Source organism: Eleutherodactylus coqui, chromosome 6, assembly GCF_035609145.1.
Source record: "Eleutherodactylus coqui strain aEleCoq1 chromosome 6, aEleCoq1.hap1, whole genome shotgun sequence".
Taxonomy (NCBI): Eukaryota; Metazoa; Chordata; class Amphibia; order Anura; family Eleutherodactylidae; genus Eleutherodactylus; species Eleutherodactylus coqui.
This window is the reverse complement of record NC_089842.1, coordinates 36,671,114-36,697,870: the sequence shown is the minus strand read 5'-3', so window position 1 is coordinate 36,697,870 and position 26,757 is coordinate 36,671,114. Positions and strand designations below refer to the sequence as shown.

The 26,757-nt window shown below is 46.6% G+C and overlaps 1 protein-coding gene across 1 annotated transcript; it reads left to right on the top strand.

The window, feature by feature from the left end:
- Nucleotides 1-25,113, top strand: SLC25A33 (solute carrier family 25 member 33). The gene is made up of 7 exons (XM_066606597.1): nucleotides 1-186; nucleotides 16,304-16,486; nucleotides 17,598-17,675; nucleotides 19,039-19,139; nucleotides 22,685-22,751; nucleotides 22,831-23,114; nucleotides 24,597-25,113. The coding sequence occupies exons 1-7, from the start codon at nucleotides 143-145 to the stop codon at nucleotides 24,797-24,799; spliced, it is 960 nt and encodes a 319-aa protein (XP_066462694.1). The 5' UTR covers nucleotides 1-142; the 3' UTR covers nucleotides 24,800-25,113.
- Nucleotides 25,114-26,757: the final 1,644 nt, after the last annotated feature.

Below are 26,757 nucleotides of genomic sequence, written 5' to 3'. Positions count from 1 at the left end.
CCTCCTCCCCCCGCACTGCTCACGTCATATCACCAGCCGGCAGCGAGGAGAAAACCGGTGTCTACCGGCTAACCGAGTACAGAGCGGGAGGATGAGCGGCTGATCGGAGACAGCGGGCCTCTTCAGTCCAGCAGCCGGGGACATGGCTCAGAGCAAGGACACCTTTCTGCACCTCCTGGCCGGAGGGTAAGAGCGATCTGATGATGTACAGGTCACTGCCGGGAAGAGCTAGAATAGCCAACGGGTCGTTTAATCTGCTGGGACTTGTAGTCCCATAGCAACAATGTGTTACCATAAGGCCGGTGTTCGGGTTACTGTTATGTGTGAGAGCTGGATATCCCGGGCTCGTGTGCTACATGTGACATCCACATGTATGTAGTGTCATGTCCGCTCACGTAGTATAATGGTGTAGTATCGGATGATATTGTGTAATATTACATAGGATAGTCTAATGTATAATAGAGCAGCATTATGGAATAGAATGTAATGTATCATATAGTGTAATGTATATGGTACTAGAATATAACATATAGGATAATAGTGTAATTTAGTATCATAATACAATGAAGCAGAATAGATCAGTGTTTAATATATCATAATAAAGCATAGTGATGTATAATCTAGGGAAACCTAGTATAGTATTATGTAGTGTACCATAATGTAGTAATATATAGTATATAATAAAATTCAGTGTAATATAATAATGTGCATAGTGTAATACAACGTAGTGTAATACAACAGTATAGCTGTATATAGTACCAGTAGTATAATAAAGCATAGTGCAATACATTATGCTGCACTGTTACATTGTATTACACTATGCTTTATTATACTACTGGTACTATATACAGCTATACTGTTGTATTACACTACATTATATACACAAAGTTACATTATGCTATGTTGTATTACACTATTATATTACACTGCATCTTATTATGTACTATACCATATATTCTATTACATTATGGTACACTAGATTCTATTTCACTACATATAACATTATGCATACTACACTGTTATGCAGTTTTATTACACTATGCTTTATGATAACAGTATAACAGTGTAGTATGCATAATGTTATATGTAGTGAAATATAATCTAGTGTAATATAACGTGCATAGTGGAATACAATACAGCATAATGTAGTGTAATACAACAGTATAATAATATAGCATAGTGTAATACAATGTAACAGTGTATCATAATGTATTACACAATGCTCGATACTTCCGGTACTATATACAGCTATACTGTTGTATTACACTCCTATATACAACTATACTGTATATCACATAGCTGACTCCACATGGCCGCACACACGCCGTGTATTTTGCCCGGTGGCTCCTTGCCAGCTGATTCTTAGTAATGCGGTCAGGTGGCATCACGCTCTGTTATATACTTTGGGTCATGTTCCTATCCTCGCGTGTTTAACCCTCTCACCGCCGTTCAGTGCAGGCTGCTTCTTTTACTATCAGCCCTGAGGACACAGGAAGGAAGTCTGGGTGTCTGCAAGGTCACATGGAGATTATAGCGGCACATGGCCGGGAGGGTCAGCCATTTGTAAGACCTTTAGTATACGGTTACTGGCGCTCTGATGCAGTTTTAGTCTCCATGGTGCAAACAAAGAGGCGCTTTATTATTTATCACCGCCCGTACCGTGTGGATATTATTACTGTTACTTCTCGGTTTTTGGTCCTTCAGCCACAGTACATGTTGGTTTCCATCACAATGATTCATTTGGCGCAGCAAGCGTTCCAATAGGTTCACAGAATTGAACTGATCAGATAACGTTGGGTTAAATACAATCGCTTATTAAACTTTTTTCGAAAGCAAAACTTCTAGCCAGGTGCATTCTGGGAGTTGTAGTTCTGCAGCAACTGGAGACCTCTATGTAGGGTGGGTGCTGCTGTAGTCCCCTCTAACCCTTATCAGTAGACTGTAACCATAGACGCCACTGCCCGTCTAGTCTACGGCCTGGACAATGCTGCGGTCAGTGAGTCTGAGGGCTAGATTTTTGGGCTGTGTTCCCACTTGGCATTTTTGGTGCTTTTTATTTTTTCCCTTTAAGTGTTTTTTGAACCACATTATAAAAATGCAGGCAACTTTTAAAAACTTTTTGCGGTTCAGATACACACCTAAAACACTAAGTGTGACCGCGATCCTATACAAAGCAGGGATCACTGTGATTGGGTTAACGGGGTAGTTATGTTATGGCAAGGGGCTTCTCTCTGCCCACATGATGCAGATATTGAAGCAGGCCATATATTGGGGTAGGGGGCTTGTCTTTGACCAACTAATAGGGATGTCTGTGTTACGGGGAAGGGCCTTTTCTGGGGGTACTGGGTCTGGTCATCTTTTGTAAAAAGGGGCTTGTCTCTGCCCTTATGATGGGGGTATTGGGGCTGGCCATATTATAATGGGAGGGGTGTGTTTCAGGCCATCTGTGGTATGGTTTTTTTCTTGTTTTTTTTTTTTTTTTTGTATAGAGCTGACCCTGGTCACATTTCTGGAGGAAGATGCTTGGGGCCAGCCATGGTTCGGGGGAAGGGCTTGGTTATGGCCATGTTATGCTTGGTGGGGTTAGGAGAGTGGTGGTTCTGGGGAAAGGGGCCTGGGGCTGGCCACGCCTGGTGGAGGGAGGGGTGTTTTCTGGGGGGAGGGGCTTGGGGCTAGCCAAGCCAGGTGGAGGGAGGTGTGTTCTTCAGAGGGGTGGGAGGAAGGGGCTTGGGGCTGGCCATGCCTGGAGGGGGGAAGGCTGTTTTGGGAGAGGGGCTTGGGGCTGGCCACACCTCATAGAGGGAAGGGTGTTTGGGGGGAGGGGCTGGCCACGCCTGGTGGAAGGAAGAGTTTTTTTTGGGAGGGGCTTGGGGCTGGCCACGCTATGCTTCTTTGTGTGGGAGGCATGCTTCTGTGGCTAGTGACATATTGTGGGCACTGAGCAGAGGGGCACCTGCCAAATTTTCCATGATGTGTTGTATAGTTGTAGAATATTAATGGTACAAAAGTGCTTGATACTCATATTCAATTATACAACTGCATGTATCTTTAAGGATTTTTGCCCAGAATCCCTGCCAATCCCACAGTAAGTCTGCATCTCAATAAACTCTGTGTGAATCCGTGCCGTAGTAGATACAGCGTGGATATTTCCGCGTACGGATTTCAAATCCACATAAGGAAAAAAGTGCCATCCCACTCCTTGATGCGGATTGCACGGCGTTTCTACACGTTGTAAAGAGCTAAATCTGTATGTGACTCCCCGCCTCTACATGCATAGCTGCAGCTGAAATCCACATCGGATTCCGTCATCTGAACAGATCGCCAGCCGATGTCCGGACAGGGCAGATTCGCCATGGATTTTCCATATGGAACTGCTGCATCAAAAATTCCTGGTATTTCCACTAGCAGCAAAGTGGGGAGATATTATTATTTTTTTTAAATTTCATCCACACACTGCAGAAAAAAAATCCGCTGCGGAAATGGACCAGCGGTGCCCATTTCATACCTGTAGCATGTGCGTTTTAGCAGCAGATCTGCGATGCGGTTTCAAATGAGGGGATGAATTCTGCATCAAAAAGTCCACAGCTCAAAATCCCCACCCTTTTGGTGCCATGTGCACGGCAGCACTTTCCACCCAAGTTCCCCCTCCGTGTGGCACATCTGCTGCTTTTTCAATAGCAGCAGTGCAGATCCCACCTCTTCAAATGGAAATCCACAGCAAATCCACCCCATGTGAACACAGCCTAAGGCCGGCCTCACACGTGTATGTGTATCTATGCACACATGAGTGCAGCGGTTTTGTGCGGAACGAACGAACATTGCTTTTTGTTTTTTTTTTCCGTGTGCATCGGGGTATTTTACTGTCATTTTGCATTTGCCCCCCCCCCCCCCCAAAAAAAACCCCCCAAACATTGATGCTCACAGCCATTGAAATAGCCAATTAGTCTAATTAGAGTTCCAGATGTGTTCTGGAACGCACTACCAAAGGCTACCCGAGCAATCCAGGACTCGCAGAACTTCAGGCGTGCTCTAAAAACGCACCTCTTCAGGGAGGCATACCACATTCCCTAAACAAACCCCTCTGTACTCCGCCTGATAACATGCTCCCTGACCTACTGACTGCAATCCCTGCAGTCACACCATTTCTGCCGTCACACGGCCAAATGTCTGACCATTGTCTGTGTATATCACCCCTCACTCTCCACCTCGCCATACCGTGCACATCTCCAGCCCCTTTACCTTCTGTATCCCCCCATTATTTGTAGTATATAAGCTTGTTGGAGCAGGACCCTCACCCCTACTGTCTCCATCAACTGATTACTATGTAACCGTGGTTCTGTAATTTTTTTATTTTTTTTGCTTTTTGGTATTTCCCCTTTCCATGTAAGCGCTGCGGAATATGTTGGCGCTATACAAATAAAGATTATTATATCGCGTGGCCAAATATTTGCACGAATATGCTACCATAGTTTAAAGCTGGCCCTAGGGTGTGGCAGTTTTTTGGTTTTTTTTGCCAGATCTAGAAATGGGTTCGTCAGGGAGGAGCAGATGTCCGTCCTTCATATTCCCCATTGCTCTTGAATCCGCTCCTGAATTTGACTGATATGCATAAAAGGAAAAAAAGCCACAAAATCGCCATATGGCACCCTTCCCCGCCCCACCCCAACGTATCCTTCAGGGCGACCAGGTAGTTCACCTCCAGCCAGGTCCAAGAATGGCGGAGGTAAAGAATCTAACTCCAGACAGGCGCGCCATTCTTCCCTGAACCATTTAAATACCCAGGGGCGTGGATGGTGATTAACTCTTTGTGACTCTTGCTGTGTGCATGTGTCCCTTATGTCTTGTATACCGTGTCAGGCCGCTGTTAATACTTTTCCTAGTCGTTGGCCATTGTGTTACTCATTCATTCCTCAGTTTTGCACTTTCCATGGTCTGACCTCCTGTGCCAGTAACCCACAAGGAGCCTCATGCGATGACCTGATGTGACGGCGGCGGCAGCTGCTCCCACCCCGACGAGCAGGTTGGGTCACTGTGTGGGATCGCTTTACAAGACTCCTTTTTGATGCTTTTTTTATGCTTGTTGTACTTTCCAGTGACTCAGATGCAATTTCCGCCCTTTGCAGCTTTTTGCATTTAATAACCCTTTGTGTGCTGAATTGCCAGGTCTTTGCTCTATTATCTGCTCCTATGCACTACTGCCTGTCCTGGAAATGGGTTTATGAGGCATTAAATTCACACCTCTGCATCAATTAGTGACCTGGGATGTGTGTCACCTGAGCTTCAGGTGCGAACATGGGAATGGATGCTATAACTGGTGTAGTCATGGGATGATACAGACATAAGGAGGAATATACGGCTGCATGGATCATAGTCGTCCAGCTGCTACCTCTATGGAACATTTCATCAAAATCGACCCAAGGTCTCCTGCATGATCACATCTGAAAAGTTTGCACGTCCTTTATTGAAGCGACTCTCCAATCCTGGACAAACGATGATGGCTGCACCACTTCTCCGACTATCTGATGAATATTGTGTCTTGGTCTAAGACACTACACCTGCTTTGATTAACCAGTGCTGCCCCCATGAGCAGCGCTGGCCAGTCAGAGCAGCACATAGTGTCTTAGACTACCAATATTAATTAATTTAATGCACATTGTGCATCAGGTAGTTCGAAAAACAGTGCGGCTAGAGGCTGGTGTACAACAGTGCAAGGGGCCATAGGTTAAGGCAAACGACTATACATTACCTGTAATCCTATAAATGGCACCTGGTGCTAGTAAAGGTGCCCGCTGCATATGGGAATCTGCAACGGGTAGAGTTGCTACCTTGTGTCATTGCAAATCTCTGGCCAAGGTAAAAGGTGGCGTAGTTTAGGGGCATGACTTATCACAATGTATGCTTTTTACATCTATTATTCCAGTGCCCCAGTAGTATTGGTGCTACTTCTCAGAGGCCCCAGTAGTAATAGTGACCCCTCTAAGTGCCCTGCCCACCCTTGAACCTCCAACCAGGCAGGGAGTGCTATAACTTACTTTGAAGTTCCCTTTAGGGATGCCACTGCAGCGCTCGCAGAATATCCTCCTTTCTAATACTGGCATCGGCTGGTGGTTTCACTGGTCATGTGATAACCCTAGTTGTGGCAGAGCCCCATGGATGGCATATTGGGCTCTCGCTCCCCTTGTCTCCCCATCCTCTGCACCCCTTATTGCTCTGTCTCTGACTTGCAGGCTTTGCTGTTTGCTTTGCCTTAGTGCAGGGATCTGCAGCAGTTGCAGCACTACAACTCCAAGTGTGCTTTGCTACAGACAGAAATGCGGGTTGCAGACCATCAGGAGACTTGGAAACTCCAATATTACATGTATTGTGTATATTATGCAACTCGCATACCAATGATGTCCAGTGACAAACTGTTCTGAGCCCTTGGGGCAAGGAAAAATAATGGTCTGGATCCTTCTAGTGCACACGGTGTCCCTGTGCTTATATAACCCCCCCTCCTCTGTGTGCGGATGAGGCTTACATAACCTCCCCGCTGTGCCGCCTCACAATGGGCCGTGTACTGTGCCTGCCTGATCTGTGGTCCCCGCGGATGAGCCTGGAATATTCACCCCGCTCATGAGGATGGCTTGTGTGCAGTTTCCACGTACGGTCAGGAACATGGAAATGATGAGGAAGCTGCTGGGGCTCAGGATATCGCGTCGTCCTGTATGATTAGATGGCGCAACTGTTTCCGCTGGACCAGTAGATTTACAGTAAAAGTGCTGATGTCCCCCGAACCCAAGGGAGGGCTTGTGCTATTCCTTCCAGCCTTCTTCACACTTTCTTTATAGGAGGAGAAAAAAAAATATTACAATAGTATGCGGATTTTGGACAGCACCCCCTTCCCTAAGGGGGGAGGCCGCTTGTCTTCTGAATCCAGCTGTTCTCTGCTCGGAGCGCTCAGCTGGTATACAGCTGAGCGCTCCGAGCGGAGGATGCAGAAGACAAGCAAGGCTGCTTGTCTTCTGCATCCAGCTGTTCTCTGCTCGGAGCGCTCAGCTGGTATACAGCTGAGCTGGGTATGTAGAAGACAAGCGGGCCTGCTGTGTCCTTCATACCCCAGCTGTTCACGGAGTGCTGGTATACAGCTGTGCACTCCGTGCGGGGTATGCAGAACACAGCTGGACCACTCTATTTTTCATACCCCGCCTGTGTTCAGGGAGCAGGATACAGCTGAAACAATAGTATCAGCTGTATTCTGTTGTGAACTCCTGATAAGGCTGATCGTTCTCTTTCAGCATTCTGAAAGACAACGATCAGCGACTCGTTAACGAAAACTGCACGATGTCAGTGCAATTAGACACAACGATTATCGCTCAAGACGGCTATTGAGCGTTTTTGTTCTTGGGGAGGGGAGGGGGAGGGCTATTGGAATGTGAGAAGCTGGGTAGTCGTATCGATGAATTGCCACCACCTGGGCCGTTATGACGTGACTATTAAGGGGTGTTGGGACCAATGTCGCAGGAATGCCTCCACAACATTGTCACACATCCCTGGCTGCCCAGTCACCAGTAGAACATGTATGGGGCCATCTGGGACGCCAACTTAACAGCCTAGGAGTTTGCATGATCTAGAGGCTCAGTTACAGCAAGTGTGGAGCGATGTGCTGCAGGATACCATATGGAACTTTGTTTTCCAATGGATGTATTCAGTAGCTTGTCATCATTGTGTGGTCTGCGGTTTAGGCACAACTGGAAACCACAATCGATATACAATACAATGTCGCACCGTCCCCATCCGCAGCATTGACACTTCACTGGTAACACCCCTGTATTACTGCAGTGTCTGCAGCGGCATGTTCTGTACTGCTCTGTGCACGAGCGGGTCCAGGTGAAGACGGGATCCATTGCAGGTTTTCTGGTGTCATGTACCGCACCCTGAAGAGGCTCCTGTCCTCACCTAGTCCTGGTGGAAAACGTAAGCCACTTTCTGTTTATGTGGCTGCAGAGCGGATGATACATCTCTAATGCATGCCCGCTGCAGACAGTCGTGGCACACCACTGAGACCGAGGATGGACTGCAGCGGTCACATGGCGAAGACATGCGGTCATCGCTGCAGCCAAATAAGGACGGGTAGGGAGCAGATTAGAACTGGAACACTTGGTCTTATTGTCCCACTTCCTTTTTTTCTCTTTTTCCTTTTTGGCATACACTACCTGATCCCAGAGAACACCTATTTTATCCTATGAGGCCTGTCAGAATATGTCACTGTCAACCCAAGCCGTAATGACCTATGATGCATTATCAGCCGATGTAAGGATACCAACTTGCACTAAAGTAGATTAGGGTCCGCACATATCAGCATTGGAGGTCCTGTTTGGAACCTTCATTGCTTAATTCTGTTTCTCCCTTTCTTCCACCCCTCCTAAAGGAAAAACAAAAGTATGGATAGATGGCCTTATCAGTGCGCTTTTACCCTTTAAACAGCAGGAAACCAACCGGACCCCACTATAGTCAATGGCGCTGGTCAGTAAGCTATGACACTTGGGTGCTGTTTTCCTGCTGCCGTAGGAATAGCAGGATAGCGGTACCGTAGGGCCGTGTTGACATCCGCTTCTGTTTGCAGGTTCCGTCGCAGGTCCAGCACAAAGTACCGCTGCATGCTGGCCTTTTTCTTCTGGAACATGCCTGGTAGCTGAGCAGAAACTGAATGGACCCCGTTAGAGCCGCTGCTTCAGGAGTAACATAACCGCTGTGTGTATTAATACTCCCGCTCATCTGTGTCCTCGCTCATCGGCTTCTGTCCATTTATAAACCGCACACGCCACCATAACGGCTCATCTGTCACTGAGCGGCACCCACAACGCTCTATAATGGACAGTAGTAATTAATGGTAGTGACTAGTGATGATTGTACTGGTGGAAGGAACATCAGACCGGTCTCTCCCGTTCAAGAAGTGTCATTATGGAAATCGGGGATTTAAAAAATGTTAAGCTTGCTTTTACACAGAACTTCTCATTCAATGTAACTGTAACCAATGACTGAATGATAATTCAGCTTGTTCGCTAATCGTTCGGTTTAAACACTAGTTCTTCTTATTCACTGCTACAGAGACTTAACGAGCCTGTTAAAAAAATAATAATAAATCTTTGTTTTTAAGCACCCTTTTACACAAGATGACTTGCTGGGTGCAGGAGCCCAACAGGTATCCCAGAGATCAACGTTCTTGTGCTTCTACGCAAGAACGAACATCACTATTGAACGGAGGAGGAGCGGGTCGGGGATCGTTCCAGGCGCTCGCCTTCATTCACAGTGAACAGGCAGTAGTTAGTGGATCAACTGCCTGTTCAGACGGGTCGATCCATCTGTCAGTTTTCTGCATAAAAAAAGCTGAATGACTAACGAGAGACGAACAAATTATCGTTTGCCGGTCAGTCATGGCGTGCGTTAACACTGAACGATTTATTGGCCCGTGTGAAAGGGCCCTAAACTGAGTGCCCGAGGAAACTGAAAGTCACGCATGCAGAGTAAAACTAACTTGACTCAATTTGTTTTTATGGCAATATAGGCTTTTGGTATAAAAGCTTGCAAACTCTGAAATCCCTGATTATCTCCCCCCAACCTGAGCATTTAGCAAAGCGGCAGACAACATTGATTTTACATTGTATAGTCAATAGGTGACGGAACTGAAAGGTTCCATCTCTGTTGTCTATTTACTAGATCACGTGCCCAAGAAGTTCAGATATGACTGAGCTCCCACAATCCACTGCTTCCTTGTAAGACCGCTTTCAGATGCGCGTATTGTAAGACGTTTAATACAGATCTGCATTATGGATCGGTTACAGGTGACATTACAACCGCATGCCAGTAGAAAGTAGCAATACGGAGGCAAATGCACAAAAACTGGGTCATGCTGCACTAAATTTAAAAAAAAACTTGTGGAACATACTGCCATGTGAATTGATACGGAGCAGAATTTTGAATGCAGCTTTGGATGTGACTGGAGTAGGAAACCTACTGGAACTCAAAATCAGTACAACCTTGTTCAGCGTGATGTTTGTTTGTACGGAAGGCTAAAGACAATCTTGTGTGCAGTAATGAAAATAATTGTGTCTGCGTTGGAGGCAGCCACCACAAGCGAATGAGACCACATCCAATTTAGTAATCGGTGTGGAGAATCTGATGGCGACTCCTCGTACGACGCCTCGTTAATGCTGCTGGGGAGAAGTTGGGAATCTTTCTGTGTGTTTGCTGGAGCTGTCCATGTCTCTTCCTTCCCGTCAGCGGCAGGTCGGGACACAAGCGTCTCCTTGGGCTGGAGCAGTGTTTCATCATGTCCCTGCAGCTTGTGAGAAGTGAACTTTGTGCACACTTGGGCCGAGTCCCTTAAAGAGACCTCACAAGAGCGGAGCACAAAGCCGGAATCTGAATGCCTACAACGTAGCTGGCATGCAGTAAAGGGCAGCGCCCGCTCAGCACTGGGCTCTGTGCTGCTGAAACATTGCAACAAGAGGAAATGGCCCCCAATACAGTCACTTAGACACCCAGCTTTTCTGGAGTCCTGATTAACTTATCTGCCTAGAGCAGAAATGGTGGACATGGGTGGTGTGCATGGAAGATGGATGGGACTAATGACTGCTGTATTTATCACCCATCTTTCCCAGAAACTGATATAACAAAGAAATAGCCAGTGGAGTAGCTATAGGGGTCACAGTGGTTGGGAACGCAGCCGGGCCCCTAAGTCATGAGTGAAGAGGAGCTTCATCAGCATGCACCCCCCCCCCCCCCCCCCTACTATGAACCCCCTGTGCTTTCACTCTATATACTATGGGAACAAAGATGATCATGGTATACAGGAGTGGAGAGGGGGGCAGTCGGCGTGGAGGTAACTTCTGAGTTTCCATGGTGTGTGTTGGGGGGGGGGGGGGGGTGCAATTTCAACTTTTTGCTCCGTGGCCCATGAGTCTTTAGCTAGCTCCTAGAAATGTCCAATAGGTGTGTATTTTAGAAGGGAATACCATGTGTGTTCCTCTTCTTGTTAGTTCTCCTGACTAATTGGCTCTTGTTCCGCTTTTATGTCTTTCATTTCCCTTCAATGAAATCTTTATTATCCAGCATTAAGAGGATTGGGCCTGAGCCTCGCTCGTCCAGAAGGTCATTGCCGGTGTGACTTGAGATATTAAGAGACCAGAGAGGGAGAGTGCATGCTCAGTGCGGAGGACAGGCTGCTGTATACAGAGAATGACTGTATATTGATGCACCAAGAGTCAATCTGTTGAGTATTTCATTGCAGGAAGGGGTAGGGTAAGCGATGCTCTCCAAAAATAAGACAGATGGAAACTGGAGCGACCTTATCAAGCGGCCCCATCACCAGCCTGAAATGAATGGAGCAGACAGAGCTGGTAGAGCACGGTGCTTGGCTTTTTCTGTCTGCTTCATTGAAATGAATGGAGAGCACAGTTCCATCACTTCAATGGGGCAGCCATGGTCAAGTGCTGTGCTCGGCTATCTACCTGCGCCATGGAGAGGAATGGAGGCACTGCTGCGTGTGTGCGACCGGCGACTTCATGCCACACTGGAATATAGAAATTGGACACTGTATGTTGAAATGGGGGAGGTGACACGTGTCCCCCATTCTTAGGATCAGTGGGGGTCCTAGTGGTGTGACTCCCACCAATATATCGGTTTCACCCATCCAGTGAAAACTCTAATACCGTATACAGTGTGTAAAATATATACTTAATTTTTTTTTTTTTTTTTTTGTGCTGTTTTTGGGTGCTCCAGGTTTTGTTTGTGCTGCAGGATGTCACGCTGGAGGCTCGGGCTGCCCGGCGGATGGTAATAGACTGCTGTCCGTGGTGACAAAGTGATTCCAGAGAATGCTGCTGGGCTTAGAGGCTCTGCATATTTCGCTTGCAAATTTGGAAAGCGAGTGGCAATAATGATAATGGAGCATCTAGCTGTCTGCTGATCCCTTCCCCATTAACCCCAATCAGGGCAGATGCTTTGTTGAAGAGGTGGGCCCGTCCCGTCCCCCCCCCCCCCCCCCTCTTTTTTTTTTTTTTTTTTGCTTCACACCCATGTCGAGCAACGTTGCATGCAATGTTTTTACAAAATCTCTCTGCATCTGGTGTTTCCTTCTCTATTCACACCCGGAGTTGTATCTGCAAATTTCCTGTTGCAGTACATCAGGGGAACTTGGCTGTCAGTTGCGTAGTAAAAGGCTGGTAGGTCGTGCAGCTGACTGTGGAGACTATCTGATTCTAAGGGGAAGCAGCAGAATGTTGGATGTAACTGGAGTTTTGGGTATCATTCACAGTGTTTAATGTATACGATCACAGGTGCAAAAAACGGTATTGTGATGCCCCGATGGGCACAGAACCCAATATCAAGTAATGTAAATGTGTGCGTGCTATGTAAATGTTATTAGGATCAAACCCGTTTTGCTATGTTTACCTTAAACTGCTAAAAATGGAAAGTGGCATCCCGACATGAACGAGTCCTACGAGATAGAAGAGGAAAACATTGATTCAAATAGATGTGATGCTGCCAGCGAACGCTGTGTGCCAGGCGGTCATAGAAGAGAAGCTTATGATCTGCAATGCCATTCAGTGGCTGATGTCAGAGGAGATGATGGCAGAACGACGACGTCCTTGTGTGGCAGCTGTTATGTGAGACCTGGGTATATTTAGCCTGTCAAGTTACAAACGGATGGCATCACAAGGGACATATCCACCATCCAGACTGCCGTTGTGCCCTCTATTGGGGGTGAGGTGCCCAGTTTGATCGCTTCCTTCCTTGTGAATCAAAGGCTGCAGCAACAATCCCAAAGTTCATAGCATGCCTCTACTACTACTACTAGAGATGGGGCGCCCTCTACATCTACAGGACAGAAGGCTTCTACACCAACATAGAAGGGGGTTCTTTACTGTAAGAGCAGTGAGCCTATGGAACTCTCTCTGCGTGAGGACGTTGTGATGGAAAATTCAATAAGAGCGTTCAAGAGGGGCCTGGACACTTTCCTTGAGCGATACAATGTTATATTACTGATTACTTCAGAAGGGTCAGTGATTACTCTGCTTGCCAAATTAAAGTCAGAAAGGTGTGTTGTTCCACCCCCTTCTTTAAATGGAGAAAATTGGCTTCTACCTCGTTGGGTTTTGTTTTGTTCTTTGCCTTCCACTGGATCAACATTGGGATTCAATCGACTCAACTGGATGGACACGAGTCGTGGTGTGTGGTTTTGTTACTAATGTTACTATTAATACAAACCTACCTGGATCTGACCTGTTTTACACCACTAGTCCTTGGAGGGTTTGTATGATGGAGTAAAACTGACATACCCCCCCACCACCACCTCCGAAATGGTACTACTTTTATCCATAGGCTGGTTTCAGTATTGCAGTTAGTTAGGGCTGTAAGTAAGGTAACCCCCGCGCTGCCATATGATCTTTGGCCTCTGTGGTCGTCTCCTTGGCAGCACTGCCAGCATTCTCTATGGAGGCCAAGAAATAAGCGCTTTGCCAAACTTGAGCCAGCAGGGTATTCAATACCAGGGCTCCTGCTATTTGGTGAAGCCTGTGGGCGGTGGCTCAGCGTCGCCGCACAATCCCAGTACCACAATACTAATTGCTTTGTGTGTAAAAGACCTTTTGGAACGTGTCTTGCGAGGTGTGAAAGAGGAAACGCTGAGGACAAGACTTATGAAACCTCCTTCCAGGAATACTACTTCACTGGCAGGCGCATCGGTGCAAGGAACCATGAAATTTGTGATCATCCTCTGGAATAAGACTCGGAGGGCAAAGAACACACGAAAAGGAACTGGAAAGCTGCAGAATCATCAGGGTCACTCAAAACACTGGAGTAAAGGGGTTTGGACGTGGACTGGCGAGGGCGGACCTGGCCCAGTGGATGACTCGTGCTTTGTTTTGGACTATTAAAGCTAAAGGTAGCTGCCAGCTTTGAACTGGCAATGCCAGGTACTGCTCCTGGTGCCAGTTGACTTTCCAAGGAAAGTTCTGCTTAGTAGAGGAGGTGCACTTGTTAAGTTGGAATTCGCCTTAAAGAAGTTCTCCACAAACTTTTTTTTTTTTTTTTTGTTATGTGATCATTGCCAGGTGGCTTCTGCTCTTCACCGCTTTCATCATGTTCTGTCTGACAATGTGTGTCGTCGTCCCCCCCCCCCCCCCCCCCCCCTTTTTGTTCTGAAGCAGGAGGGTCACTTTAAGAACTCCAGGGTTGTAACTATAGGGGTTGCAAAAGTAGCAGTCAGACCCAAACTTTGGAGCTTGACGGGGTGCAAGCTGCATAAGAACACTGATATTATAGTATAGTAGACCTCCGGGGGTCATCGGATCCAACCCCCTGCTCAGTGCGGGATTATAATGGTGGGTGAAATAGCAGTGGCCCCAGTTGCAGATTATACATTGGGGCCCATTAGCATTAAAGGGGTTGTTTGGCTGGACTTGATTTAACTTTTTTCTTTGTTTTGTTTGTTTCCTTCCTGGACAACACGAAAAGTGGTGTGTTTGTGTGTTGTTTTTTATTTTTTTTTTTTATCTCCTCTCCCCTGGGGAGCTGGTGGTCTTTGGTTGCAGACATCTTGCCCCCTGTTAAGTGCAGTCCGTCGTACCCTTGTTGCACCACGCGGTGACTTTTCCGATATGAGCACATCAGTGATTCCGGTTGGGAACATTCAGTCTCGGCTTGTTTTGCACTTGTTGTTTTGGCAACTTTCTGCATAACCTTTAACCTCTCGCTTGTTCCCTCTTCCCACAATGATCTGTAAACAATGTTCCAAACGTGTTTTTATGACCTTGTGTGAATTCTTTCTCACCCTCCATATCTCTGGATGGGTCACAACTATTTTGAGAAACACTTGAAATCTTCTTGTTTAGACTTCCAAGAATGGCTAAAAATACAGGAACCTTCATGTCCTTCTAATCTCACTCATTCCCACGGCCGTATGCGGAAAACGCTGGTGCAAAAATTGTGCGAGATCTGTGCCTTGCGAGACCCAGAAATATGAACCCCATTCTTTAGTATAAGTTCATTCACATTAGTGACGTTTTCCTGCACGGCAATGCTATGAGGGAAATACATTGCCGCATGTTCTATCTTTCTGTGATATCGCCCATTGCTTTCAATAGAGCCGGCGACAGCAGTGATTGGTGGCCCGGTATCGCCCCCGCCAGTGTGAAGGAGCCCCTGCTGTATTTTCTGTATGGAAACTCTGCAGCATTGCCATGGGTAACATCTGCTTTAAGAATTCCCGGCTTCTGTTGTGCGTTTGTGGCGGATTTGGCTGCAGATTTTCTGTGCGGAATATGCAGATCATCTTTTCTAAAAAAAAAAATGTGCTGCTACTGCTGTGGATTTGGCGCTGATCTCAGCCTCTCCATCAAAGGTCGCCTGCAGATGGGCAGGTCGGATCCGGTGGCGAGGATTCTCGCCACAGGACCCTACCCAAGCGCCTGCAGGGACCAGCGCGTACTCGCCCGCGCCCGCCGGCTACGGCTGTTTGATGTGCCGGCTTGCAATCCTATGCAGACTTCCAGTGGCTGAAATTCCGCGGGAAATCCCCCCCCCCCCCCCCCCGCGGAATTTCCGCTCGTGTGCAGGCGGCTGAAGACTACAGTAGAAGTCTGCAAGTTTTCGGCACCAAATCTCCTGCTAAAATTGCCATCCAGCGGATCCGAACTCCGCACTGCAAGTCAATATCCACACTGACTTGGTGCATATTTTTTTGCAATGTGCGGATGAGATTTTGAAAATCTCCTCCACGGTCCTGTGACTGTAAATGCTGCAAATTTTTTTTTTTTTTTTTTTTTCCAGAAAACCCATGGCAAATTCATGCATTGTGAATACAACCCAAGGGTGCCTTTACATGGGGCGTAAATGCTGTGGGAAACCTGTAGTATTTGCAATACAAGAGTCAAAAAAATCTAATCCATATGGAGCAAAACCTTTCTGCACTGAATCTGCAGCATACTCGTAATTCCGTTAACTTCTGCTGCGGATTTTGATGGTGGATTTCAAGCTTTGGGATGCAAAAGTTGAAACTCGCGCTGTTTAGGTGTGGATTTGCTGCAGATTTTCAGTACAACGGCAAATACACCTCATCATGTGAAGGCACCCCAAGGCTTTTCCCCCATTTTCAATTAGGAAAAGCTATAGAATATACATTTAGCAGATTTGCCATTCAGGGATCTGAGAAAGCTGAGTGACAAATAGACTGATGGCTAAGAGGATAACTTGGGGCATTATGTTGCCACTGATCTTGTTTCTTATCATTGGCGTTGACCATCCCCTCTTCTTCTCTCCGCAGGTGTGCGGGTACAGTGGGTGCCATTGTCACGTGTCCCCTGGAGGTGATTAAGACCCGGCTACAGTCCTCAGGAATCGCCCTCCAACAAGTTTACTATTCTCAGGTCCAGCTGGGCACCCTCAGCGGAGGAGGCGTTGTGAGACCCGCCACGTCCGTCTCCCCCAGTGTACTGCAAGTTCTCAAGTAAGTCCTTGTGCCGCCCGTTGGGGTTTGCTGAATCCGGTCCGCACCGGCTGCTCTCCTTCCAATAAGCTAATTTGAGAAATAAACTGGCTGCAGCGGCTTCTTGCAGATTTCTCAGGTAAGCAGTTCAGCAAGGTACAGGACCGCATTGCAGAATAGCCGAGTAAGCTGGAAGTATGGGCCGATGCCAGGCTGAAGCTTCCACAATGGGTTGTACACTGAGCTCCGCTGATTGCAGGACTAGGTTAAAAAATGGCATAACTAGCAATTCCATAAAATGCCCGTATGGTTAACTGGGGGTAGCCCAAATACTGAACGGGGCTTCTGTATTAAAATTCACTATGCTTTCTTTGCTGCTGCCCCGTAGCTGGCAGGGTACTTGGCAGCCACTCTTCCAGGTTGTTTGCAAAAATCGGGCGGGTTCATACGAGTAATTCAAGGAAAAAGGTTTTTCTTTCCCATAAGGCCGGATTCATTGATTTCAGTGGGTTCATGCGCAAATTTATCTGTGCATTTCGGTCAGGGGGGGGGGGGGGCGGAGTTTGCTGCCCGCCGGCTTTATTTATAGCAGTCATTTCCAGTTGCACGCCGTCGGGGCATGCTGGGAGCTGTAGTTTTGCAACAGCTGGAAGCCCAGGTGACTAAGAGGCTAAACACCCCCCCCCCTCCTCCCTCCCACTAGTATAATAAATCACAAATGATCGGTGGGGGCCGATGTTACAGATATTGCATTGGGGGCCCGAGAGCTTCATGTTACGCCTGTCTTCTCGGTACGAAGACCTTCTCTCTGCGGTAGATCGTTAGCAGGAAGTCCACTTATTTCGAGAGTGACATCACTTTTGGGGAAGTTTATATTAGTATTCCGTTTCCTGGTGTGATGCATGTAGTCAGATGCCCGGGGGACATTGCAACATACACTTCCCATAATGTTCAGCAGATACATGTAAATGACTGCCATGTGAAGCATGAATGACAGGATGATAAGGCATCAGCATGGCCGTATAGCGCATATTGCTGGGTGTGAAAATTGGAACTTCTTGTACAAGAAGTGCGACACTAGTAAATATCTTATTACTGGAGTTTGATTGGATTTTTTTTTCTTTTCTTCAAGATCCATCCTTGAAAAAGAAGGACCAAAATCTCTCTTCCGGGGGCTGGGTCCTAATTTGGTCGGTGTCGCTCCTTCTAGGTAAGTGAACAAATCTCCTTTCAGAGTCTCGTTGACAGTGGATTAAGTTGACCATGAGCCCACGGTTGTTCACTTGGACCCCCTAAACCACTCCAAAAGAGGGGGGGGGGGGAATTTCTACCGCATATAGCCAATACAGCAAACCATGCCCACCTCTAGTAGCCAATGGCTGCACAGATTGCCAGCAAACTGTGTGGCCATTGGCTGCATCGGAACAAAGATCAGATTATAAAATACGTGCCGGAACCCATCTTATACCAAAAACACGACACCAAAATTAACTATATCTTTGCCATATGGTCAGCTTCAGATGAGCAGATTACAGGTACATTTCTCTATCTAGCGGGACCTATAATGCAATGTTTGGGTTAGTATATAGGGCCAGGACACTTATCCATATTACAAGTGTGTTTTAAGCTCTTCTGAAACTAACCTGATCATGATTACAGGTGCTGTCTTTTCTGATTATGTCCTTTTTTCGCTTTTCTTCTCTACCTTGGCCCTGACCACCATGAAGACTTCTTCCAGCCTCGACTAGTCTCTGCACACTCTCCCCATGGTGCAGAGACTAGTGCTGCTACCCAATCCTCTCAATACCCCCCTACATTGTATTTGTAACTCTTCAGTGACCCCACTTGGTTAAAACGTGCTGCAAGGAAAAAAATTGCTCATGTGATTAAGTCCTTCCTAAAGAATGGAGTTCATATTCGTGCATCTTGCAACACACACAACTCGCGCAATAATTCTCGCTCGTGTGAATGCAGCCTTATAGCTGAGAAAGCGGTAGTAGCTGCCCGTTCTCTTCCTATACAGGTGGATACAGCAGATGGATCAATCTGGGAACACAGCACTGCGCTGATACCAGGAGATGGCAAGATAGTTGATTCTCTTTATTTCACAAGTTCAGACGCGGTTCACCGCCACGGGCTGTCAGCTTTCAGGCCAAGCCAGTGTAGAGAAATGGAAGGACATTTAAATTCTGACGGGTGAAAATTGGAAGGAGTTATGATTGATGTGATGTCTGGTGGACATCACATTCCTGTCTGCAGGCGCGAGTGGCGACTGTCCAGCCGCGGCTGAGAGACTTGTCACTGGAGAGTGGTGACATTAATAGGGGCGGCTTGGGTGGAATGTTTAATAGTCAGGTTAATTTAACATAGATTAGTTTGTAGACATGTATCTCTCTCAACAGCCATGCTAGTTAATTGCACCGCCCCTGGATTGCATCCTCGATGGCCCCTGCACCTTTAAGACTGGCGCTCTTCTCCTGGCACGGTTTCATGCCGGCACATGTCAGCTGCTCGTGTTTGTACACAGTCTGTTCTGCAGTCGCTCATAATCCTTTCTTTTTTTTTTCCTGCAGAGCTGTCTACTTTGCATCGTACTCAAAAGCCAAGGAGCAGTTCAACGCCATATTTGTTCCTAACAGTAACCTTGTGCACATGTGTTCTGCAGGATGTGCAGGTAACTCATCAGATTACTGACCGCTGCAGTATGAGGGGCTGGGTGGGGCTGGTATGACTACCACGCTGGCCATGTCCTTGTATGACCCTTGATCTTATACTTGCTCCTAGTCACATGTTCCAGCTCAGGGCTGGCCTGAGACGTAAAAACAGCCCTGGCACACATACCGCACAATATAGCTTGTAATATCGCTCCCCACCCCCAAAGCGGTAAAATGGCAAGTGGCCAATTATGCCTCGGCTACATGGAAACTTTTTGGCACTTTTTTTTTTTTTTTTTCCCCTCCTCTTCTTTGCACATGCAAATGGCTTTTTACTTGTACCTTCATAGTTCTAATTAGTTGCAAGTTGCACCACAAAGACTCTCCATGTAGGCCAGACCTTATTAATAACTTCTCCAGGAGGAATATCTGAGATCACGAAAGAGTTGTACGGTAACTCAAGAAATGTTCCAGATTTGTTCCCATCGGTGGTACAAGGATTTGCTACAACAGATAAGTCAGGCGAGTTGTTGCTCTATAAATTAGTGATTCACAGTGACATCTCCTCTGACTGTAGAAATTCCCTTTTCTCTTCTCCATCTGGCCCAGACCGCTGTGATGTCGTTTCCTGCCAAAATCTCTTAAACCTGTCCCTTTTGTGCCCAGCCTCCAAAGCAACACAAATACAGACCCTAGGGCTTAGGTCATAGCAAAGAAAACTTGGTCCCCAGATGAGATTCCTGTACTTGCTTTCTTCACTGCAGGGCTTTACTTCAGCTCCAGGCACTGCTGCTCACTGGGTCCTAATGCAGTCAGTGTTGGGTTGTTATGGAGGTCGCTGGATGGCATCAGGACCCCAGTATGGTGGTTCTCAAAATGGAACAAGAAGTAGTATTGACTGTTATCTATTGGATATATTCGTTAGGTAATGGCTGATAAGGGAAAGATAAATGACAACCCAATGAATGTTTTAGCAGTAGGCTCTACTGATCATGGGGGTACGATACAGGGGTCTACAGGTGTAACAAGGGCATGCTTTGGGCAGAGAGTTTTAATGCAGTCTATGACTATTATTCCTGCAGGACCTGACACAAGGAAAGGGGTACTTCCTTGACTTTTTAATGACTACCCACTACTTAGCCTGAAGCATGGACTCTCCATGTGCCACATACCGTGTTTCCCCGAAAGTAAGACAGTGTCTTACTTTCTTTTTATCCCCAAAAGCCCCACTATGTCTTACTTTCGGGGTATGTCTTATAATAAAAAAAAATCATTACTCACCTCCCCCGGCGTTCTGTCGCACTCCGGCAGGATGTCGCTCGCTCCTCGTCCCCGGCGCAGCATTGCTTTCTGAATGCGGGGCTTGAAATCCCCGCCTCCAGAAAGCTAATACACACGCCGTCAGCCAGTTACAGCCATTCAATGACAGCATTGAATGGCTGTGATTGGCTGAAGGCGCACGTGGCTTCAGCCAATCGCACTATTCAATGGCATCATTGAATGGCTGTGATTGGCTGAAGGCGCACGTGGCTTCAGCCAATCACACCCATTCAATGATGTCATTGAATAGTGTGAAGGCGCACGTGGCTTCAGCCAATCACACCCATTCAATGATGTCATTGAATAGTGTGATTGGCTGAAGCCACGTGCGCCTTCAGCCAATCACAGCCATTCAATGCTGTCATTGAATGGCTGTAACTGGCTGACGGCGTGTGTATTAGCTTTCTGGAGGCGGGGATTTCAAGCCCCGCATTCAGAAAGCAATGCTGCGCCGGGGACGAGGAGCGAGCGACATCCTGCCGGAGCGCGACAGAACGCCGGGGGAGGTGAGTAATGATTTTTTTTTCTCCACTACGGTATGTCTTACTTTCGGGGTACGGCTTACATTGGCACATAAAGAGGAGGGCAGCAGAGATGTAGGAGGGGGGTAGAAGTAGCACCCACGTGGGCTCTGGCACACCTCCTGCCAGCAATTTAATTTGGCGGTGATGGGAGAATGCACATTACATCTCCTAGATACTGACCTTACAGAGAATTTTCCATTCTAGGCAGCCGGATTTCTACTTTCAGGGACAGAACAACTTGTTCATTGTCCCTCAGTCACAGGTTGATCTCTATAAATGGTCACAGATGTCATATAAACTCGGCTGCAATGGAAAATCTGCAGAGATTGCAATCAGTCCAACGAGCCGGCTGGGTTTATAGGGTGAGGGGCATATGAGGTGGAAAGGATTCTGGAGTCATGGCGGTAGATGAATGCCAGGCATGTGCAGAGAAGGTTCTATTCTGCAATGCAAATGGGAAGACGGAACTATGTCTCTACAGCGCCACCTATTAGAAAGTCATGTTCCTGCAAGTCAATGTCTGACCTTCTAACAGTCTTTGTAATCTGACTGAGAATATTATCCAAACCCGGAGTCCATGAAAAGACAGACTGTTTCAGGGTTCTTGCCCATCATCAGTGGCCTCGATGTTGGTCAGTAATGGTATAGTTTCTCTTTAGGGAGAGCGTCTATTAGGTGTGAGGAGACTTCTAATGCCATGCATGCTCCTCTGGGAAATTTATGCAAATTGATAGACGAGAAAATGCCTCTACAGCGCCACCTAGTTTTCCTCCTATTAGAAGGTACTGCAGAGACCTTGCGCAATCTTCCCAAATTCCCAGTTGCAGTTTGTCTGTACATGGTTATCTTTTCCTTCGGGAGAAGACTCTGGTTTTGGTTTATAGTCCCAGGAATTGGTAAAAGGTCTGACATTGACTTGCAGGAATGCTACCTTCCAGTAGGTGGCGCTGTAGAGGCATTGTTCCATCTTGCAATTTGCATCAATTTCCCAGAGTAGCATGCATGGCCTTAAGTCTCCGGACACCTACAAGGTGCTCTTCCTAAGGAACAACTTGATGCCTGCCTCATTCTGCACTGCATTAATGGGTTTCGGGATGCTCTGTGTAGTGCCAGTCCATAAATGACTTTTCATGCAATTTGCCTAATGTGATATAAAATGCGTCCACCTTTTTAGTGATTTGTGTATATATCCTCATCCCACAAGATTTTCTCTAGCCTTTTGCTTCGGCAAAGCCATTACGATACAGCAACCCCTGCCAGACCCTGTTCTGCAGTCCCGACTTGGTCGCCGCCGCTATCTGCAGTGCTGTATTGACGGCATTGCAGGGATGTGCCGCTCTGCAGTACATTGATCCATTTTAATAATTACAGTGGAGGCTGGCTGTGCGGCTCCGAAGGGCTGAGCTAAGCAGTTGAGGTTGTATAACCGAGATGAGAATCTGTGGCTGTACACTGCCCCCTATTGTCAAACTCGGAAACTACAAGCCCTGTTAATTACTTCTGCATTGCCTTCTTGGGGTATGGGCGCACATTGCAGAACAAATCCACGTCAAAATCTGCATGTGGATTGTGGTGTGCCTTTTAACTATTTCATTGCAATGCATTGCGCAAATTGCAATGTCCCCATTTCCACAGCAAATGGAGCATGTTGTGGATTTTGAAATTTGGCACTTCTAACCCATGACATGTAATATAATGACCGCTCTGCTCTTGTCTTGCAGCGTTTATTACGAATACAATGATGAATCCGATCTGGATGGTGAAAACACGAATGCAGCTTGAGAGGAGGTAGTTATGGATGTCGCTGTTCTATGTCTTCTCGCCACCGTTTGCATAGAGGATACTTATCCTTGTTTTACGTTATTAGGGTAAGAGGTTCCAAGCAGATGAACGCGCTGCAGTGTGCCCGCTACGTGTACCAGACGGAGGGCATCAGAGGCTTCTACAGGGGTCTCACCGCTTCGTACGCAGGGATTTCGGAGACCATTATCTGCTTTGTTATATACGAAGGGTTAAAGAAACGCCTGGAGGACCTACATCTATGCGCAACCAACGCCAGTACTGGAGAGAAGACCACCGCCAACTTCTTAGGGTTAATGTTTGCTGCTGCATTCTCTAAGGGATGTGCCTCCTGCATCGCGTACCCTCACGGTAGGTTTAGTGGATGGGCGATGCGCTGGGAGGGATATTCCCGACTTTTATATAGAGGGTGTGCGTTCAACCGCCCACGTCTTATCAGAGAGCAGAGCAGAGAGGAAGAATGGTGGGATAGTTAAACTACAGGAAAGATACATAAAAACCCGCTTTCGCAGTACTTTGCTGTAGTTGGCGGTACGCTGAATTGTCTTTAAGGCTTGGCGAATTAATTGGAAACCCTTTTGAACTCCCTTTTTAGAGCACTTCCCATTTCATGAAACTTCTGGAAGTGCACCTTAATAGTTTTTCCATCAGGTTCCTCTCCTCTATACACTTGGCGGTCATTTTTCTGCACCAAATCGATTTAGCTTTGACATACCGCACTGTTTGCGCACGCTGTTGCAGTCACATCTTGCTTCATACAGCCGCGGTGCTGCATAGGGAGCGAGAACTTCAAAAAGAGACCAAAGGCCTCGTTTAGCAAAACTATCTAGCCGTAAAACGGTCTTTGTCCGCAACAACCAATCACGGCGCAGTTTCTCTTTTCTTATATTGCTAATGTAAAATGAAAGCTGCGCTGTGATTGGTTGCTGTGGGCAACAAAGCCTTTTTTTCCCTAACTTTTAGACATGCTTGATAAATAAGGGCCAAAATTATTTTGCACTTTTTCTTTTATCTGGTGCTAATTGCATCCATCATATTGGTATATAACATGTAGGTTTGAACGGAACACCTTGTGTATCTATATGTTTTAAATGTCCTATGGGCCCCTAATGGGAAGGGGTAGATAAAGATGTAGGGATTCAAAGTATACCAAAGGAAGATCACGGTGTCATATCTGCCACCTCGTACAGAGGAGTACTTTGTACTAGTTTTGCCTGTAGTATGCCTTGAAAAAAACATGTATGACCCAGCCGAAACTGGCATTTAACCCTTTGCAATCCAATTTTGGATTCAGGGCTTCCTAGGGGGCTTTCTCTTTCTGCCATTATACAATGGCACCATCTGCTGGCTAGAGCCAGTACTGCGGTATGTGACATGCTGGAGAGGCCCCCGACAACAGAGCGGCCAGTAATCTACAGTAAGAATACCCTGCTGGACGTCTTCCGACATCGGAGCTGCACAGCCTTTAATCAGAATGTCTTTAGACGTCAGACAGTGGATTGGAAAGGGTTAAAGGGCATCTACCAGATGGAGCTCTTATTGTATGAGGTGTCTCTACCCATTAAATGGTAATCCAGTCCTCTTCGAGGAAGGGTATTTGATTTTCCATGCTGCGTAACCTCAAGTCCTACTAATTGGAGACTCGTGTAAATGAGTCTCTGGCAGTAGAAGTTGGCATCACTTGGGCGTTCTGGGTCAATCAGATGCTCCAACAGGGTAATTTGCTTACAGGATGCGAATTGGGGTATCACATGGGTGCACTGTTAAGTAGTCTATACCTGTACAGTGTTCTGCTATGACCAGCACTAACTTGATCCTGTCTTCGCTTCACAGAGGTCATCCGCACCAGGCTTCGAGAAGAAGGGAGCAAGTACAAGACCTTCTGTCAGACCGCACGGCTGGTGGCACGGGAGGAGGGCTACGCCGCCTTCTATAGAGGACTTTTAGCTCAACTTTTCCGGCAGATTCCCAACACGGCCATTGTCCTTTCAACTTACGAACTTATAGTCTATTTTCTCCGTGATAAACCCAAATAAAACGGCGAGAGCAGAAATCCACCCTGGACACTGACCAAACTGAGACTCTTGTACTGTAAAGGACGCCGGCCACTCGCCGCGCCCTTCTCATCACCTTTCTGGGAGGTTATCTCATTAACGTTAGTAGTTTAATTTGTATATTATGTTATTTTAAAACTTGCAGAGTCCTGATCCCACTGATGCTGCTAGGTAACGAGATCTCGCTCTTTAATATTCAGCCGCGGCTGGAACGGTATTTTTCACAAGTTGCACATTATTTATATCTATAAAGAACCGGAGTGAAAGAACCAAAAAGTTTCTGGACCCTCAATTGTTTCCTGAACTCCACCATCCGCGGGCCGCGATTTCCATATGACAGTGTCCAACTTTTGGGTTGAAGTAACAAATATCTGTTGCCAGAAAAAAATGCACCTTCATCTATTTTTAGATTTAAAGGGAAAGTTTGTAATTTGAGACCCTACCATTGCTTTAGGGTACGGTCCCATGTAGTGGCTGCCACGTGGCTAAGATGTGGCAAGTAATATAGCCAACAAATCTGTTGGTGCTGCAGGTCCATGAAGCTTGTCAAATGATTAAAAGGGTTGTCCAGGGTGAGGAAAACATGGCTGTTTTCTTGCAAAAACAGCGCCACCCTTGTCTATAGGGTTGTGTGTGGTATTGCAACTCAGTTCCACTGAAGTTAATAGGAGCTGAACTGCACGGACAACCCACGGACAAGGGTGGCACTCTGTTTGGAAGAAAGCGGCCATGTTTTTCTACGCCTGGACAACACTTTTGTATTTGGTAGCTGTGAGTTGTTAAAACCAGCAGAATAGTGAGTGCAGCTCTGGAGTATAATACAGGATGTAACTCAGGATCAGTACAGGATAAGTAATGTATGTACACAGTGACTGCACCAGCAGAATAGTGAGTGCAGCTCTGGAGTATAATACAGGATGTAACTCAGGATCAGTACAGGATAAGTAATGTATGTACATAGTGACTCCACTAGCAGAATAGTGAGTCCCGCTCTGGGGTATAATACAGGATAGTAATGTGTGTACACAGAGACCTGTCTTTATACATTGAGTGGTTGACGTCTGCTGTAAATAAGATTTTTCTGAGATATTTTGCTACAAGAGACTTCTATGGCAAACTCTCTGGCCCATAAATCCTTCTACTTGAAAGTTCTCCACTGCTACACAATTCCAATTTTTATCACATATGCCATTCACAAATGACTTGCAGCAAGAAGCACGTCTGATAATCCTTTAATCTGGCATGCAACAGTGGGGCGTGCTATGTGCTGGATAACTGGGCAGTGCATAAAATTCACCTTTTTAAGACAACCAAAATCTAAATCTTCTCTAATATCACTGTTTCTTGGATTAGAATCCATGCAGCCTTGAAGCGCTCAACCTGGACAAAGTATAGGTGGTCCCCTGCCTGGGGGTGTGCATGTGCAACATTCAGGACAAGGTATCCTCTCTACTTGAGAGCACTTAGGTGAATGAGGAGTCTTATAAGGCCATGCCTGCTCCTCTGGAAAATATATGCAAATAAAGAAGATGGAACAAAACCTTTGCAGCGCCACTCTGCATTCCTGCAAGTCAGCGTCAGACTCTTCATAAAAGTCTTTTATAACAAATAACTGGGAATTGAAAAGCCAGAAAACCATATACGGACAGTTTTCTTTTTTTTGCATATTTCATAGAGGAGCATGCATGGCCTTATAAGTCTCCTCCCTCACCTCCTAGGTGCTCTCCTCAAGGAGAGAGGATGCCTTGTCCTGAATGTTGTACATGCACACCCCAAGGCAGGAGACCATTTACACTTTGTCCAGGTTGAGCGCTCTTCAAGCAGCTTTTAGGTGCTCTCCCTTAGGTAGCTTTCACATGGGCGACAATCGTGGGATTTTTTTCCCCGCAATGCAACAGTGCTACAAATCACATGTATGTGAAGCCCATGATTTCCAATGG